The following is a 14129-nucleotide window of genomic DNA, read 5'->3' on the forward strand; positions in this document are numbered from 1 at the left end:
ATTCATCATTGTCTTTGCCACGTGCTGTGTGCTGGTGGTGTTCTGGTCAGGGTGGGAGGACCACCCCTGATAAGAATCATTGCTCATGGAGAAAGCACAGGCTGTGGCAGCAGCCGGCCAGGGTGAGATGACTCCTCAGAGCCGTAGGACCCAGACACAGGAAGCACATGTCAGTGAGGCCCCTGCCATGTACCTTGGACAAATCTCTTAACCTCTGTGAGCCTTAGATGGGGCAGCTCTACCATGGTCAAGTGATGCTTACTGTGTAGGGCCAGCGGGACCATCTACATAGCAGTGCCCGACATAGTACGTGCTCAGTAAATGTTTGGTGCCTTCTTCTGTCCCTTCATCCATTTACTCATTCAGTCAGCCAACCAGGCATTGTTGGGTTTGCAGTCTAGTTAGACACGTGTGTGGACACTGTCTGTGGTCAGTAACCAGTGCATATGCTGAGGGGTATTGGGAATAGTTGGTTCTGCCTCAGCATTTCAGGGGCCTGCACACAGGCAGGGTATCTGAACTGGGTCATGCAGGATGCTGAGAGTTCAGCAGCAGGAAGGGGTGAAGGGTATTCCGACCCCTCCATCCTTTCCATCCTCTGCATGTGAGGGAAGACTAGGGTCATCCACAGATCTCTAGGGACACTATCCCCCATTGGGGACAGAGGGCACCCCTGGACTGGCCCCTCATCCCTCTACCTGGGGCCTTGCTCTTCCAGGCCCTGGAGAGGAAGAACAGCCGGTTGTTGGCTGAGGCCCCGTGGTCCCATCACGGCTGTGGGAGGTGATTGGGGAGGGGCTGGTGGCCTGGCCACCCCACCACCAATACACTCGCCTTTCTCTTTCCTCCCTAAGGGCTCTCGGGGTCCACATCAAGGCTCCAGCAGTCGTCCACCATTGCGCCCTACGTCACCCTTCGGAGGGGTCTGAATGCCGAAAGCAGCAAGATGACCTTCCCTGTGAGTGGCCTTGAGAAGTTTCCGAGGAGCTCGCTGCTCCCTCACGCACAGAGGGACGGGCTCCACGGTGGACGGTGACTGCGATCATATGAGGCCTGGGATGGTCTCTGAGATCGTCTCGGCTCCTCCTGAGCTCAGGGCCCCTGTCACCGTGTGCTCCGTGATGTCTCCCCCACAGTCCACGCTGCCCTTTCTGTTTCCTGAGGACACCTCCCCACACACCTTTGTCCCCAGCCTGTCAGGCTCAAAGGAGGGAGCCCAGGAAGTCTGCACCCTGGGTTCTGACCCCACCACGTGCCGCCTGTATGCCTGACTGGACAGGCCTGGGCCTCAGTGTCTGCATCTGCAGAATGGGCTGCTGCCCAGGAAGCCCGGGGGGCCAGGGGCGTCGTGTCGATGAGTAGGCTTAGAGACAGTGGTTCTCCACGGCCGAGAGGAGCCCAACTAGATAGTATGTTTGTGTGAGAGAGAGAGAGACAGACGGACACAGAACGGGCATGAAGCTGCCGTGTGGCTGCCCTGTGTGTTCCCAGCCCAGCTGCCCTGTCTCTCGCCTCTTCCTCCTCAGAGACCCAAGAGTGCCTTGGAGCGTCTGTACTCAGGGGACCACCAGCGGGGCAAGATGAGTGCGGAGGAGCAGCTGGAGCGCATGAAGCGGCACCAGAAGGCCCTCGTCCGGGAGCGCAAGAGGACGCTGAGCCAAGGAGAGAGGACGAGCCTGCCCTCGTCTCGCTACCTCAGCCACCCACTCCCTGGAGATATTGGCTCAGTATGTTAGGAGGGTCCAGGCAGGTGGGGCCGGCGGGACAGGGAGCAGAGCTTCCCCGAGTCCCCCGAACACTAGCACGTCACACCCCTGGGAGAGTGGGCCGTTGACCTAGAGGATTCCGAGAGCACCTCCCGGGGCTGTTCTGTTTGCACGCTGGGACACGTGTGTGACCGGGTCAGAGGGTGATGGGGAAGCAGAGCTGGAGTGAGGATGTCACTGCAGGCATCACGGAGCCTGAGGAAATGTCCAGTCAGTTCTCTGAGTGGAGCTTGACAGAGGCCTCTGTAGACGTTTGGAGGCTCAGCTGAATCAAGGACTTGGGAATAGGTACTTGGTTTGAGGATTCAAGGAGTGGAGGAGGAAGATGGTGAGACGATTTGGTGAGGAGGAGCACAAGCCCACCAGCCTCCCAAACTCCCACGCGGTTGCCCTATGGGGCAGCTGAGCGCAGGGTCACACCCCACACCCCAGGGCTGTGGTCTCCTGCTGCTTGTGGTGCTCACAGGCCCACGGTGCCCTGAGAGACCCGGGGAATGTGTGCTGCCCCTGGTGGTGCTTCCAGGTACTGCATCCCGCCCACAGCCGCCTTAGGTCCGATTTGGATACATCCCATTTGACTTTTTCCTGTTTGAAATCAAGTGTTTCCCTGGACCGCTAGCCTGACTGTCCTTTCCCTAATTCATTGCACAAGCTCTTCTGCTTTTCGTGTTACCGCTTGCGCATTGCCTCTCTAACCCTGCCTGATTGTGTTTACAGAAGCTTCCAATTTGCAGTGAACATTCTCTAACTGGCCTGTGCTCTTTGCTACCAGGCTTATCATAGCAGCTCTTGTCTCCATAGCCTAGCGAGCACTCCCATGTGTGACTCACCTTTCCGCTGCCCCCTTCATGCAGGGCCTACTGACTCACAATTAATTCCCTCGTCCCAGAAGCTGCCCTGCGAGACGGAGCCACGCTGCTGCCCGAGGGCCGTGGTCACTGGCAGAGGTCTGGGCATTATGAACTTACCAAAGTCCATGTCTCACGTCTAGTCAGTAGACACGGACCTCAGAGATTGTACATTTGAATAAATTCTATCAAGTCTAAGTTGGTTTGCTTTTAATTCCTCCAGTCCCATGGCACAATTCTAATGGAAAACTTTTTTGTGTTTTTAGTACTTAATAACTTGAACAGATAGGGAGCTATAGTATGTTCTGTATTTAGAGGGTCCCTGGGCAGCTGTTAGCTCAGACACCAAAGGGGGAAGTCCCAGGACACTCATATCTTGAAGAGCTGCAAAGCCAGTAACTTTTAAACTTTATAAGCAAATGTCATGGGGGAACACTGACCTTTTACAAACTAATATCTCAAGTGTAGAAAGGTTATCTAAAAATCGTAACTTGAATACCTTGTAATTTCTCTCTTAAAAAAGAAAGGGCTTGTGTAAGTCTCTGTATCGACGCCAATAAACGTGTTGCTAATAATAATGGATTGGCGTGGTTCTTCCCCAGGACACACCGCAGAGCCTAGAGGCCTTTCTCTGTTTGTGGAAACAATCAGGCTGGGTTTAAACGAGGACTTCTCTCTCTCTCTGGGCCACACGCGAGCCTGTGAAGAAATGTGCTTTTATTTCTTTTGTGAATCATTAAATTCATTTTTTCATCCCTGAAATGTCAACTGCCTAATCCTTTTCATACTGTGATTGGAAACCTAAGAGCGATTAGATTGGCTTGGCATCAGTATTGAGAGCTTGTGCATGAATGGGTGAAATGTGCGGATACTGGCTATGGGTTTGGGGCTGTGGGGGCACTTGAAGCATCATCCAAGGCAATCGTGACCACTGGGGGCTCTGTGAGGTGGGTGGGGTGGGAGGGAGGAGATGACCTGGGATGGAGAAGCATCTGTTCAGCTTCTGCTCAAGAGAAGAGAAGCTTTGAGCCTGTTCCATCCCCTCAAAACCTGCTCAGCGTCAAAGGTCTGTGAGGATACGGGCCACAGAGGGCTGCCTCCAAGTCACACAGTTGTGCTTGGATCTCTAAATGGCCAGTTAGATTTTCCCTCCGTGAGGAGACACTTGTTAAAATGTCGATACCGCGGAACAGCCTTGAACATGTTGCATTTGATTTAGCATTTCAGTCTTACATGTCTTTGTTTCTTTTCTAACTTAAAGGAAACTTTTGCCCCACATAGATGCCTTGATACACAGCAGTTTATCTGCTTCACTGACCCCCAAGCTGCTCCCGCTTGGGCCTCCCAGCCCCGCTGTGGGTGCTGTAGGCCCAGCCCTAAAGGTGTCCTGTTGAGAATCCCCCTTACAGAGGCTCTTGGCTATTCCTCTTGCTCACCAGGGCCCCAAAGGGCTTGTTTCTTCCATTATTGCTGAGCTGGGATGTATGGTTCCTGCACCAGAATGCTCCCCCGACTCTGGGGCAGCAGGAGAGGCAAATCCCTTCTCCAGAATCCTCCCAGGTTGTGTAGGTGTCACCCTCTTGAACCTGGGAGCCTCCTATATCCCTGGGGACCATGTGAGTCTAAAGTCATGGGTCTTAGACCTGTGCCCTGGGGATCATGTTTGAACCCTCGGGGGCCTAGAGCAGAAAGAAATCGGCAGTCTGGAGTCAGGCCATCTAAAAGGGACAGAGGCCCCATTCTCCAGTCCTCGGAGAGGTACAGCATACAGCAGGGATGCCCGTGTCATAACACGGCTGCCTCGCTCTAGAGATGAGGTTGAGTTCCAGGGTCACATAGCTCCACCCGATTGGATCACAGGTGCATCTTCCCAAGGACCCCAGGGCCTGCAAGACCATTCAGAAGGGGACCGGCTGGCTGCTGCAGCCATCAGGGAGCGACTACACTTAACCCTCTTGTTCTGTTGCCAGTGGAAGCGCGAGCAGGACTTTGACCTGCAGTTGCTGGACCGCGCCGTGCAAGGGGAGAGGAAGGACGAGGAGGAGGATGGCTGGTTGAAAGTGCAGGCCGTGCCTGTCACTGAGTTGGACCTGGAGCCGCAAGACTATGACTTGGACATCAGCAGAGAGGTGAGGGCAGGGGCTTCCTTCATGCTGCCCCAGGAGGCACGGCCCTCAGGCTCCCAGCCTGACCTGCCCTCCTCGGGGCCCTGGGGGGTGTTGTCCTCAAGTGGGGATAAGGCTCAGCTTCAGTGTGGCCCAGGAGACAGGATGGGTAGCAGCTTGAGGTAATAAAAGGAGCCCAGTGTTTCGATGCAGATTCAAATCTCTGTAATTTGGGGCAAGTCATGTACCTGCTCTGTGCCTCGGTTTCCTCAGTGGTGAAGTGGGTTGTGATGAGGATTAACTGATTCCATGGGCTGCCTGGAGGATCAGCAATGATCAGAAAGCCATGAGCACCAGGCCTGGCACAGCGCAGGCATGGAGTGAGGTAGTTATTGTTAGGAGATGTTCCTTGCAAAGCCCAGCCTTGGCCTTGCCGCTGGCCTCTCGGGCCGACTTGGGCAATCAGACTTGAGAAAAATGGGCGGGTTTGAAAAACACAGGTGACATTTCCAGCCAAGGCCGGAGTTATAGACCTGCATAGTTCTGGTTTGAATTCCTTTGGCGCCCTCTGGTGGCCCCAATGCATCATGACCGGCAGGCCTGGGAAACCAAGTCACCCCCGGGTGGGGATTAATTACGTACAGATTCGACATGTCTCTACCTAGAAGAGAAAGGGAATCAGAGGGTGACAGATGCAGTCCTCAAGACATAGGGTGGTCTCCTGTGACCTCCATTGTGTCATTTGTAAGCTCCTTAGGGCAGATTCTAATGGCTGGTTGGTTCACTTTTGCCCCCGAACACCGGGCCAGCACATAACCGGTACTCTGTAACTCTTTGCTGAATGAGGACTCTGTTGAATGAAACACAGTGGCCCACAGATATCTCAACAACATTTGTACGAGGACTAGCCAGGCCTGAAGCTGCATGAGGAAATGTGCTCACCACACGAAGGGTAGACTTAGCAGTGTGGGGGGCAAACTGACGCCCCGGAGGATGAGTTCTGGGGTCAGCTGGAGCGCCAGGGGTTAATGAGTCCCCCGCCCTTGGACCTTTTGCCTCTGAAGCAGCCAAAGGTCAGTGCTTTCTCAGGTTCACAAAAGAAGCTTCTGCACGCTGCCCGGGCCGTGAAAGTGTATTCTGTGGTGTCCTCGTTGCCTGCCAGCCAGGGGAAAAAGTCCTTCCTTATCTCTAACCTAAATCCCTCCGCTACAATGTAATCTACTTCCTTCCTCTGGATCTGCCCTCATTGGAAGCCACAGAGGAGAGCTTATTTCTTGCCACCTTTCACCAGAAGGAAAGGGCAGCCTGGGTTTAAATTCAAGTCCAGATTTGCCCTGGGATTGGATTTAGCTTGTTTTTAGAAGCTTCAACCAACCCCACTTTTTTTTTTTTTTTATCTAAGAAGACATGTTTTTATTTATTGTTAACAACATGTATTTTACAATAGGACAAGGATACACAGACTAAAACAGCAGGGCTCCCCGGTGCAGCCTGAGCCACACCGGAAGCCTCTGAGAACCATTTAGCGCTCTGACAGCAGTTGTCACTCTCGTGTGCTGTTGTCGTGCAAGGAGGGAAAAGCCCCCGGGGCGTGCAAAACTGGCCTTGAGCGGTCTCAGCCCCAGCGACACTGTGGAGACGATTGAAGCTGAGGCTGCTCCTGGGTTCGCGTGAAAGGCTGGTGGGCAGGGGTTGGGAAGGAAACAGACAAGCACGGCTGCCTCCTGTCCAGCTCAGAGGAGCTTTCGTAGGGACGGAAAGCACTGTCGCCACCCAGCCATCCCTCCACCTGCACACCTGCTCACCCACCCATCCATCTACCCACCCACCCACCCATCCACCTACCCTCCCATCCACCCACCTACGCACCCATCCACCAGCCATCCAAGGAGTATTTGCTGAGGGGTACTAAGTGCCAGGTCCTTGCTCAGACAGCGGCAGGTTGTAGCGGGCAGGGTCGGAAGGCTTCTCGAGGTGCGGGTGGAATGATGAGGCAGGGTCAGTGGAGCAAAGGAAGAGCATCCCAGGCGAGGATGGTCATTTCTATCCTGAGGGCTTCTAGTCCAGTTGTTTCGCCTCCCCCTCCCCTCCCCTGTAGGAGGTTGTTGGGTGGAGTGGAAAGAACATGGTTTCTGGAGTCAAACCCGGCTTCTGATCCTGACTCCTCAGTAGGCTGCCATTGGGATCTTAGCAAGCCAACCTCTGTGGGCAACGCATGCTTCCTCGTGGTGAGGGACAGGGTGTGGGCGTGGGTCCTGAATGCAAATAGCTGAGCGCCACCCCTTTCCCCCCGCATGGCCTCCTGGTCCTCTCCTCAGCTGTCCAAACCAGAGAAGGTCTCCATCCCTGAGCGTTACGTGGATCTGGACCCTGAGGAGCCGCCCAGCCTGGAGGAGCTGCAGGCACGGTATCGCAAAGCCGAGAAGATCCGCAGCATCCTCACCCGGTCCAGGTCAGCCCTCCCGCTGCCCGTGTCCTGCCAGGCCCCATCCCATGGGTGTCTCAGTGGAGTGGGCCTGGGCCAGGCTGTCTAGGGTGTGTGTTTCGCCAGCTTCCTCCCCATTGGGAAGGGCTGGCTGGCGCTCAGTGCGTCACCAGCACCTCATCGAGGAAGCTGGCCTAGGCCACCTGGGAAGTCCTCAGACAGAAGGCCTCTCCTGTGTCCCGTGGCCCTGGTACGTGTGGGGAGCGGAGCCAAGCATGGCTGTGACGTGGACACAGTTGGGGCTCCAGCATTAGGGCCCGTGTACCCTCAGACAGACCCATAGACCAGAGCCAGGCGCCCCAGCCTTGTTCTGAAGCGCCAGACTTTCCCACTTCCCGGGACGTTAGGGCCATAAGAAGTGCCTTCCCTGTTCCCTCAGCCTCCATAAACCTCACGTGTGTAGGCCTCCCTTTCAGAGCTCAGTTAGCCCTTGCACATCTGGATTTAGCAGGAGCCTGGAGCTGGCGCTCTGATCTTGAGGTCTGTGATTTCCTAAAGGAAGAGCAAAGCTGTGATTTTGGGGGTATTTGCGGAGAAGGACGCACACCTTTGTCTAGAGCAGTGGTTCTCAACCTGTGGGTCGCGACCCCTTTGAGGGTCGAATGACCCTTTCACAGGGGTCGCCTAAGACCATCGGAAAACACATATATAATTACATATTGTTTTTGTGATTAATCACTATGCTTTAATTATGTTCAATTTGTAACAATGAAATTGGGGGTCACCACAACATGAGCAACTGTATTAAAGGGTTGTGGCATTAGGAAGGTTATGAATCACTGGCCAAGAGAGAAAGTGCACTGATTTTGTTTGTTTGTTTTAAAATATATTTTTATTGATTTCAGAGAGGAAGGGAGAGGGAGAGAGAGGTAGAAACATCAATGATGAGAGATAATCATTGATTGGCTGCCTCCTGCACGATCCCCACTGGGGATTGAGCCCACAACCTGGGCATGTGCCCTGATCAGGAATCAAACCAAGACCTCCTGGTTCAAAGGTTGAAGCTGAGCCAACCTTTCACTGAGCCACGCTGGCTGGGGGAAAGTGCACTGTTTTTATCAATGCCCCCTACAAGGATGAGAGCCCCAGGCCAGGAGACCCCCTCCCCCAGAGGCAGATGGTGGGGTGGCGAGGGCCCACCACCTGCTCTCTGGCTGTCCTACAGCATGTGCAACCTGCAGCCGGCCTCAGGCCAGGACCGGAGGAACAGCGTGGCCGACCTGGACTCACAGATACAGGAGCAGGAGCGCATCATCAACATCTCCTACGCCCTGGCCTCCGAGGCCTCCCAGCGCAGCAAGCAGGTGGCAGGTGAGGCCATGGAAGCTGGGTCCTGCTCGCTGCCCCCTGGAACTCGGGTCCAGTCGGGGAGTCTCCGTGGAAAATCCGGTGTCGGGGGCCAGTGTTGTGTTCTCCTGTCCCACAAGCACCGCAGGGCGGGGAAGATGACGTGGGGCAGGCTGAGCATTGGGGGGATTGGAGCTCAGGAGTGTCAGGAAGGAGGCCCCAGCGAGGGGGTCCATTGCTCCTTCTTAAATGTGGGAGTGGCTCTGCTGTTCAGCTTTCCCGGAGACTGTGGGTTAAGAACAAGTGTTTCAGGGCCCTGAGCTTGGGGAACAAGGCTGAGGTTTCTGGCCTCATGACGAAGGGGACAGAAAAGCTGTAGGTGCTTGGACTTCTGCTGAGACTGAGGCAGAATGGGCCCTCTAGTCATCCCCAGGACCCCTGCTTTGGTCCCCAAATCAAAGCCACCATTCATCTTAGTGACCTGTGCCAGATAGCAGGACTTGGGAAGTGGGACTTTGGGGGCCAATGAGGAGAAATGGCACCATGGGATGGAAGGGTGGGTGCACACCCATGCCTGCAAATGTGTGCGTGTGTAAAGGCTCTCTCAGCCGGAAAGGGATTCCTGGCTCCTGGTCCAGCCACCTCCCCCCTCGCTGTGCCCTCCCAGTTCACCCAGTACTTTCTCCCCACATGTGGAGGGCGGTGCCCTTGGCAGCTGTGCTCTAGGCCTTCTGGAGAGAGGTGGTCACAGAGCCGAAGTGGTGGCACAGTCCCCACCAGTCCTCCAACCCTGGCCAAAGGGTCTGGAAGTGACCTAGGGAGGGGCCTGCAGGGCCCTGAGCTGACTGGCTCTGGGGGGTCTGGTCCGGGGAGCAGAGCCTTCATGGTGCCTTGAGAAGCCATGGGAGTGACCGAGGGCAAGCAGAGGGACCAAGATCTCATGGAAGCCGTTCTCTGTCCCCACGGAATCCCTGCTGCCCTGACTCCAATCGGGGACATACTGAGTGGCTGAGAGGTGGTTGTGTGGCTTTCTGGGAGGGGAGACAGTAGGTGGTTCACCCAGACCCTCCTCCTAGTGATCCTGGGGGCTCCCTGTGACCCACCTCAGCCATTTTGATCTCCTCCCGTGTCAAGGGTCCCGGGCCGGGATACTCCCCTCCAGCCTGTGCTTGCTCTGTGGATCAACCGCCCCTCCCCGCCCCCCGCTTCCTTACCACCAGCAGGCCCCAGAGCTAACACCTGCTCACTCAGGGCGCCCTCACCTTCCCGCTGAGTGGCCGCCTTTGCCGCAGCCTTTCCTCCCTCTTGCTCCCTCTCCCCATCCCAGAGACATATCCGGATCCGCAGGTCGATCCCAGCCAGACCCGTGGATGTGGCCCCCTGAGGCCAGGCCATTAATGGTGGGCCGTGAGGCCTGCGCCCCCCCAGCCCTGCCGAGTGGGGCGTCTGTGCTGCAGGAGCAGACGAGGAGCCTAACGCACCGCTTAATTCCTGTGCCCGTCTAGCGCAGCAGCTGGCCCTCCTCCCGCCTAAAGGCCCCCTGTCCTCCAGGACGGTGCCACCTTACCCCCTCTTAAGCAACGGACTTCACTACACCTTTGTCTAACACCTTCCAAGTAAGAGCCTCGCCTGGCGTGCCCCTGGCCTAGTGCTGAGCATGCCCGCCCCCACCCCTGCTGCTGAGATGATTGCTGTGCGCCTGCCCATGCTTCCTTCCTTTGGCAAAGCGGCCGCTGGGGAGGCCGCCCTGGACGGGTAGGCAAGGCGGGGACTGATGGTTTGGGGAAACTCCATCCTCAGTGGCTCCGATACAATAGAGACTGTAAGATCCAGGGCCCTGGCGCTTAGAAATCTCAAGAGCTAAACCGCAGGCCGGAGAATGCCCCACGGGCCCAGTGCAGGCCGCTGGGCTGGCCGGAGGCGGGGGGGAGGCTGGGAAGGAAGAGTTAGATTGGCCCGCGCGGGGCTTTGGCCAAAGAAGTCGAAGAACCGGAGGATGGAAAAGTCCAGTTTACAGATGAGGAAACTGAGGCCCAGGGAACGGATGAGGGCTCCCTCCATGCCACACAGAACTGACGTCTGAGCCAAGCCTAGCACATCCCGTGTCACGTGTGCGCCCCTTCAGTCACTTGAGCACTTTGGGATGGAGAGAAGGCAGGTCCCGGGGAGGCTGCCCAGGGCCGTGTGAAATGGGCCTCAGCCGTTCAGCGCTTTGAATCCTCCCCATGTGAGCACTTAGTGATGAAACGCCCTGGGGGGCTAGGGAAGGGGCCCTGGACTGTGGGTGGAAGGCCCGAGTCTGGTCTTGTGAGTTGCTTCCCAGCCCAGTGGCCTCACCTGGTCACGGAGGGCTCAGAGCAAAAGTCTCAGCAGTCCTTTCCCTGCCACCTGTCTTGTAGGGTTTTCCCCTCTTTCCTTTATGTGTCTTTATGGTTAACACTGTTGAGTACTTACTATGCTCCAGGCATTGTAAGCATCTTCTTTGACCCACACAACAACCCTATGCAGGTATCCGCCCCCATTTTACAGACGAGGAATCGCAGCTCAGGGACCTGAGGGACTTGCCCAGGGAGTCGCAGCTCTAAGTGTCAGAGCCAGAACCCCTCAGTGCAGAGGCAGAGCCTTTGCTCTCCCGCAGCTCCTGTGGGCTTCCCCAGGCCAACCCCAGGGGCTCCAGCTGTTTGGAGAAGGGTGTCTTGGGGGACAGAGAGGGTGTGCATAGGGGCGGGGCATTGCTTTCCGCAGGTGTCTGTTGGCCTGGGCCCTCCCCCAGCTTCAGAGCAGAGCCCACGAGCTTCCCTCGCCCTGGTCTGGGGGTAGAAGGAAGAGGCAGGCAGCTCTCAGGGAAGAATGAAGACCCACCCAGGGGATGCTCGGCGGGTCCTGTGTGAAGGCCACAGGGCCTGCTCGGCCCCGGCAGGCTGTGGCTTTCCTGGAGCGCTGGGTGTGGCACCACCGCCCAGGCCGCGCAGAGGCAGGGGACCCACTCTCCTCGCAGCTTCCGGTGCCCGTGGCTGTGCACAGGCCTTCCACGCTCCTGTCCGAGCGCACCCACTTTTCCTGTTCCCCTCACTGAAGCCTCGGGTGGGGGGCCTATGATCACCCTGGTTTTAGATGAACTATTAAGGCTCATGGAGGCTGAGAGCGCTACCAAGTCGCTCAGAGAAGCTAGGGCAGGGCCAGAACTGGACCCCAGAGTGGTCTGCTCAGGCCTCTTACTCTCAGAGCAGGGACCCAGTTTAGGGACCAGGATGTGTCTGGCGAACTTTCTAGAAGTGGCAGGGGTTGGGGGAGAGTGGGGCCAAGCACCCCTGAGGCCTGGAAGCCGAGGGTCCCCCCACCACAGCCGCCGCATTGCCTCCGCCTTCTGCTCTGCTGCTCTGCCTGTCTGTCTGTCATTCCGTGTCACGTGTGTGCGCAGACATGCCTGCTCCCCAGATGTGGGCCAGGGCCTGCCAGGTTCTCACGGTCTCCTGTGCTGTTTGCAGCCCAGGCAGCGACTGACCCGTGACCAGCGTGCGGAGGAGAAGCCTGCAGCCAGGGGTCCTGTGGAACCAGCTTGCTCCGAGAGAAGACTGAGTTTTCTTCCCCCAAGAAAACCCCTCCCAGCTGAGCAGGGGTTCTGGCTGGGGGAGGGGGCAGCCCACCAGATGGGGGTGTCCCCCACAGGGCTGGGTCCCCCACCCCCGCCTCGTGTTAGTTGACTCCTTTTGACATGACAGACGCACTTTTGATACACACTGTAAAATGCTGACACTGTATTTTAGAATCAGAATATATTTTCTAATGTTCACCTCAAGGGCTGAGTGGCCGGAAAGGCGAGGGTGCAGGAGGTGGGGGCTGCGCATGCAGATTCAGGTACTGTTGGGTGGTCGGTGTGGAGGGGGAGGAAGGCAGGGCAAAGCAGAGGCAAGTCCGACACCGATGAACTCAGGTGAAGGCTGGATCTGAGCAGGTGCTTCCAGTGGACTCTGCCGTCAGGGTCCTGGGCCTGCTCCCGGGAAAAGAGGGGCCCTGGGGCTGCAGAGCTCAGCTGTCCCCGACCTGGCCCATGACCGGCTCTGGAGTGGAGACTCCACCAGGACGGCACCTGGAGCCCAAGTCTGTGCCTTGGCCCTTGGGTTTGGTTTCGGGAAACAGTGAGTTCAAGAGCTTTGGCTCCCGGCGCCCCCATGAGGTTCTCTCAGCAAAGGGCCCTTCTCAGAAAGAAAAAAGTGGTTTGCTTTCATTTAAAAAATATACTTTGAAATACAGAAAAGGTGAGAGGAAGCACCTTTTGTTGTATCGTAAGCAATAAACTCCACACTGGGTGGCATCTACCCAGCACTACTCGACTCCAGGCTAGGCTGGGGTCGGAATCCGGGACCTTTGCTGGCTGCCCCTGGAGAACCTGAGTCAGCTTTCCCAGGACTCGGTCTGGTGGCCAGAGGGCTGGCAGTGTGCCCCACCGTCCCTGCTGGCTGCCAACCAGCAGGGCACAATGGCAGGACCTTGACTTGACTTCCAGCCTCAAGTGAGGAGGGGGCTGCCAAGCCAGGCATAGAGTTGGTGGCCCTTTATTTAAGTCATGAGCTCATGACATTCTGCATACAGAAAGCGATGTTTAAAGGAAAACAAACAAACAAACAAAAAACCCCATCCGGTGGAGCCACGCTTTAAATGAAAATTGGTCTTTGACTATGGTCAGAAAAAACGTCTTGAATATATTTAGGAGTTGCCGTCTATTTTTAACTAACTCCATATGCTGCCAGTATCAACGTCATGCCAATTGCCAAAATAAGATTTTATTTTTGCCTTTATAAAGATTTTGTTGGAAAAATGAAATGAATATTTTGCAAGAAAAAGTTAATTTAAATAAAAGTGTAATGGTTTGCAAAAAAAAAAAAATGTGATGTACAGATTAAAATATTAACCTGATACACTTCCTGCTTCTCGCTGGCTGTGTTCTCACGAGGGGCCTGGGTTAGTCTTTGGAAAATCCGCACTGTCAGCTCCTGCTCCTGCTTGTGTTCACCTAAGGAAAGTTTCTCCCGCTGACAGCTCCTTGCTACTCAATGGACCTCGGAGGCCTGGGGGAAGAAGGCCTGTGCTCCTGGCCCAGCCGCTGCTCAAGGCGGCCCGCCCTCACCCCACCACACCCCCGTGGACTCCGTGTAGGTCCGGCTTGGCAGGCAGACTGCAATCCAAGATAGCAGGAGGGACTCCACCGGCTCCCTTCCAACCCACACACCGCCCGCCCTCGCGGCCCAATGAGGTGGGTTAGTGAAGGGCCATTGCAGAGTGGATTTGTATTTAATTCCTTTTGACTTGCGATATATGCTTAAAACAGAAGGCAAGAGGCCAGTTGCGTTTAGGGACGTGTGTATTTCCAAGTTTGTTGTAATGGCAGTTTTTCTCTCTTGCCAAGAAGAGCACCTGTGGTTTAGAGTGACTTTCCAGCTACTTAAAGGGGTGGGGGGTGGGGGGGCGAATACACTCCAAGGCATTCTGAACAGGGGACACTGCCCGTCTTTTAGCTACTGATCTCTTTCTGAGTTTTACAATAAAAATCCTCTCCTATTTAAGCATTTCTTGGAGATATTTCCATAACAGAGAAATGGGGTTTGCAGGAGGAGGATTCCCCCAGGACAGCAAGCAC

At 55.9% G+C, this 14129-nt stretch overlaps 1 protein-coding gene across 3 annotated transcripts in view; it reads left to right on the plus strand.

Annotated features, from left to right (window-relative positions):
• The window catches only part of PLEKHA7 (pleckstrin homology domain containing A7), a 203080-nt gene extending 189550 nt beyond the window's left edge, over positions 1 to 13530 (plus strand). Inside the window, exons 23-29 of one of the 3 annotated variants that reach the window (XM_070428234.1) lie at positions 855 to 958; positions 1527 to 1727; positions 4585 to 4743; positions 7038 to 7171; positions 8370 to 8515; positions 9997 to 10107; positions 11980 to 13530. In XM_070428234.1, the coding sequence (XP_070284335.1) occupies positions 855 to 958; positions 1527 to 1727; positions 4585 to 4743; positions 7038 to 7171; positions 8370 to 8515; positions 9997 to 10097 (845 nt within the window). In that variant the 3' untranslated portion in view covers positions 10098 to 10107; positions 11980 to 13530. Of the gene's footprint in view, positions 1 to 854; positions 959 to 1526; positions 3369 to 4584; positions 4744 to 7037; positions 7172 to 8369; positions 8516 to 9996; positions 10108 to 11979 lie in introns of those variants that run through there. The other 2 variants (XM_070428235.1, XM_070428236.1) reach the window with 2 other exon arrangements.
• Positions 13531 to 14129: the final 599 nt, after the last annotated feature.

This window comes from Myotis yumanensis, unplaced genomic scaffold, assembly GCF_028538775.1.
Source record: "Myotis yumanensis isolate MYYU_CA2020_CCGP unplaced genomic scaffold, mMyoYum1.0.hap1 SCAF_10, whole genome shotgun sequence".
Taxonomy (NCBI): Eukaryota; Metazoa; Chordata; class Mammalia; order Chiroptera; family Vespertilionidae; genus Myotis; species Myotis yumanensis.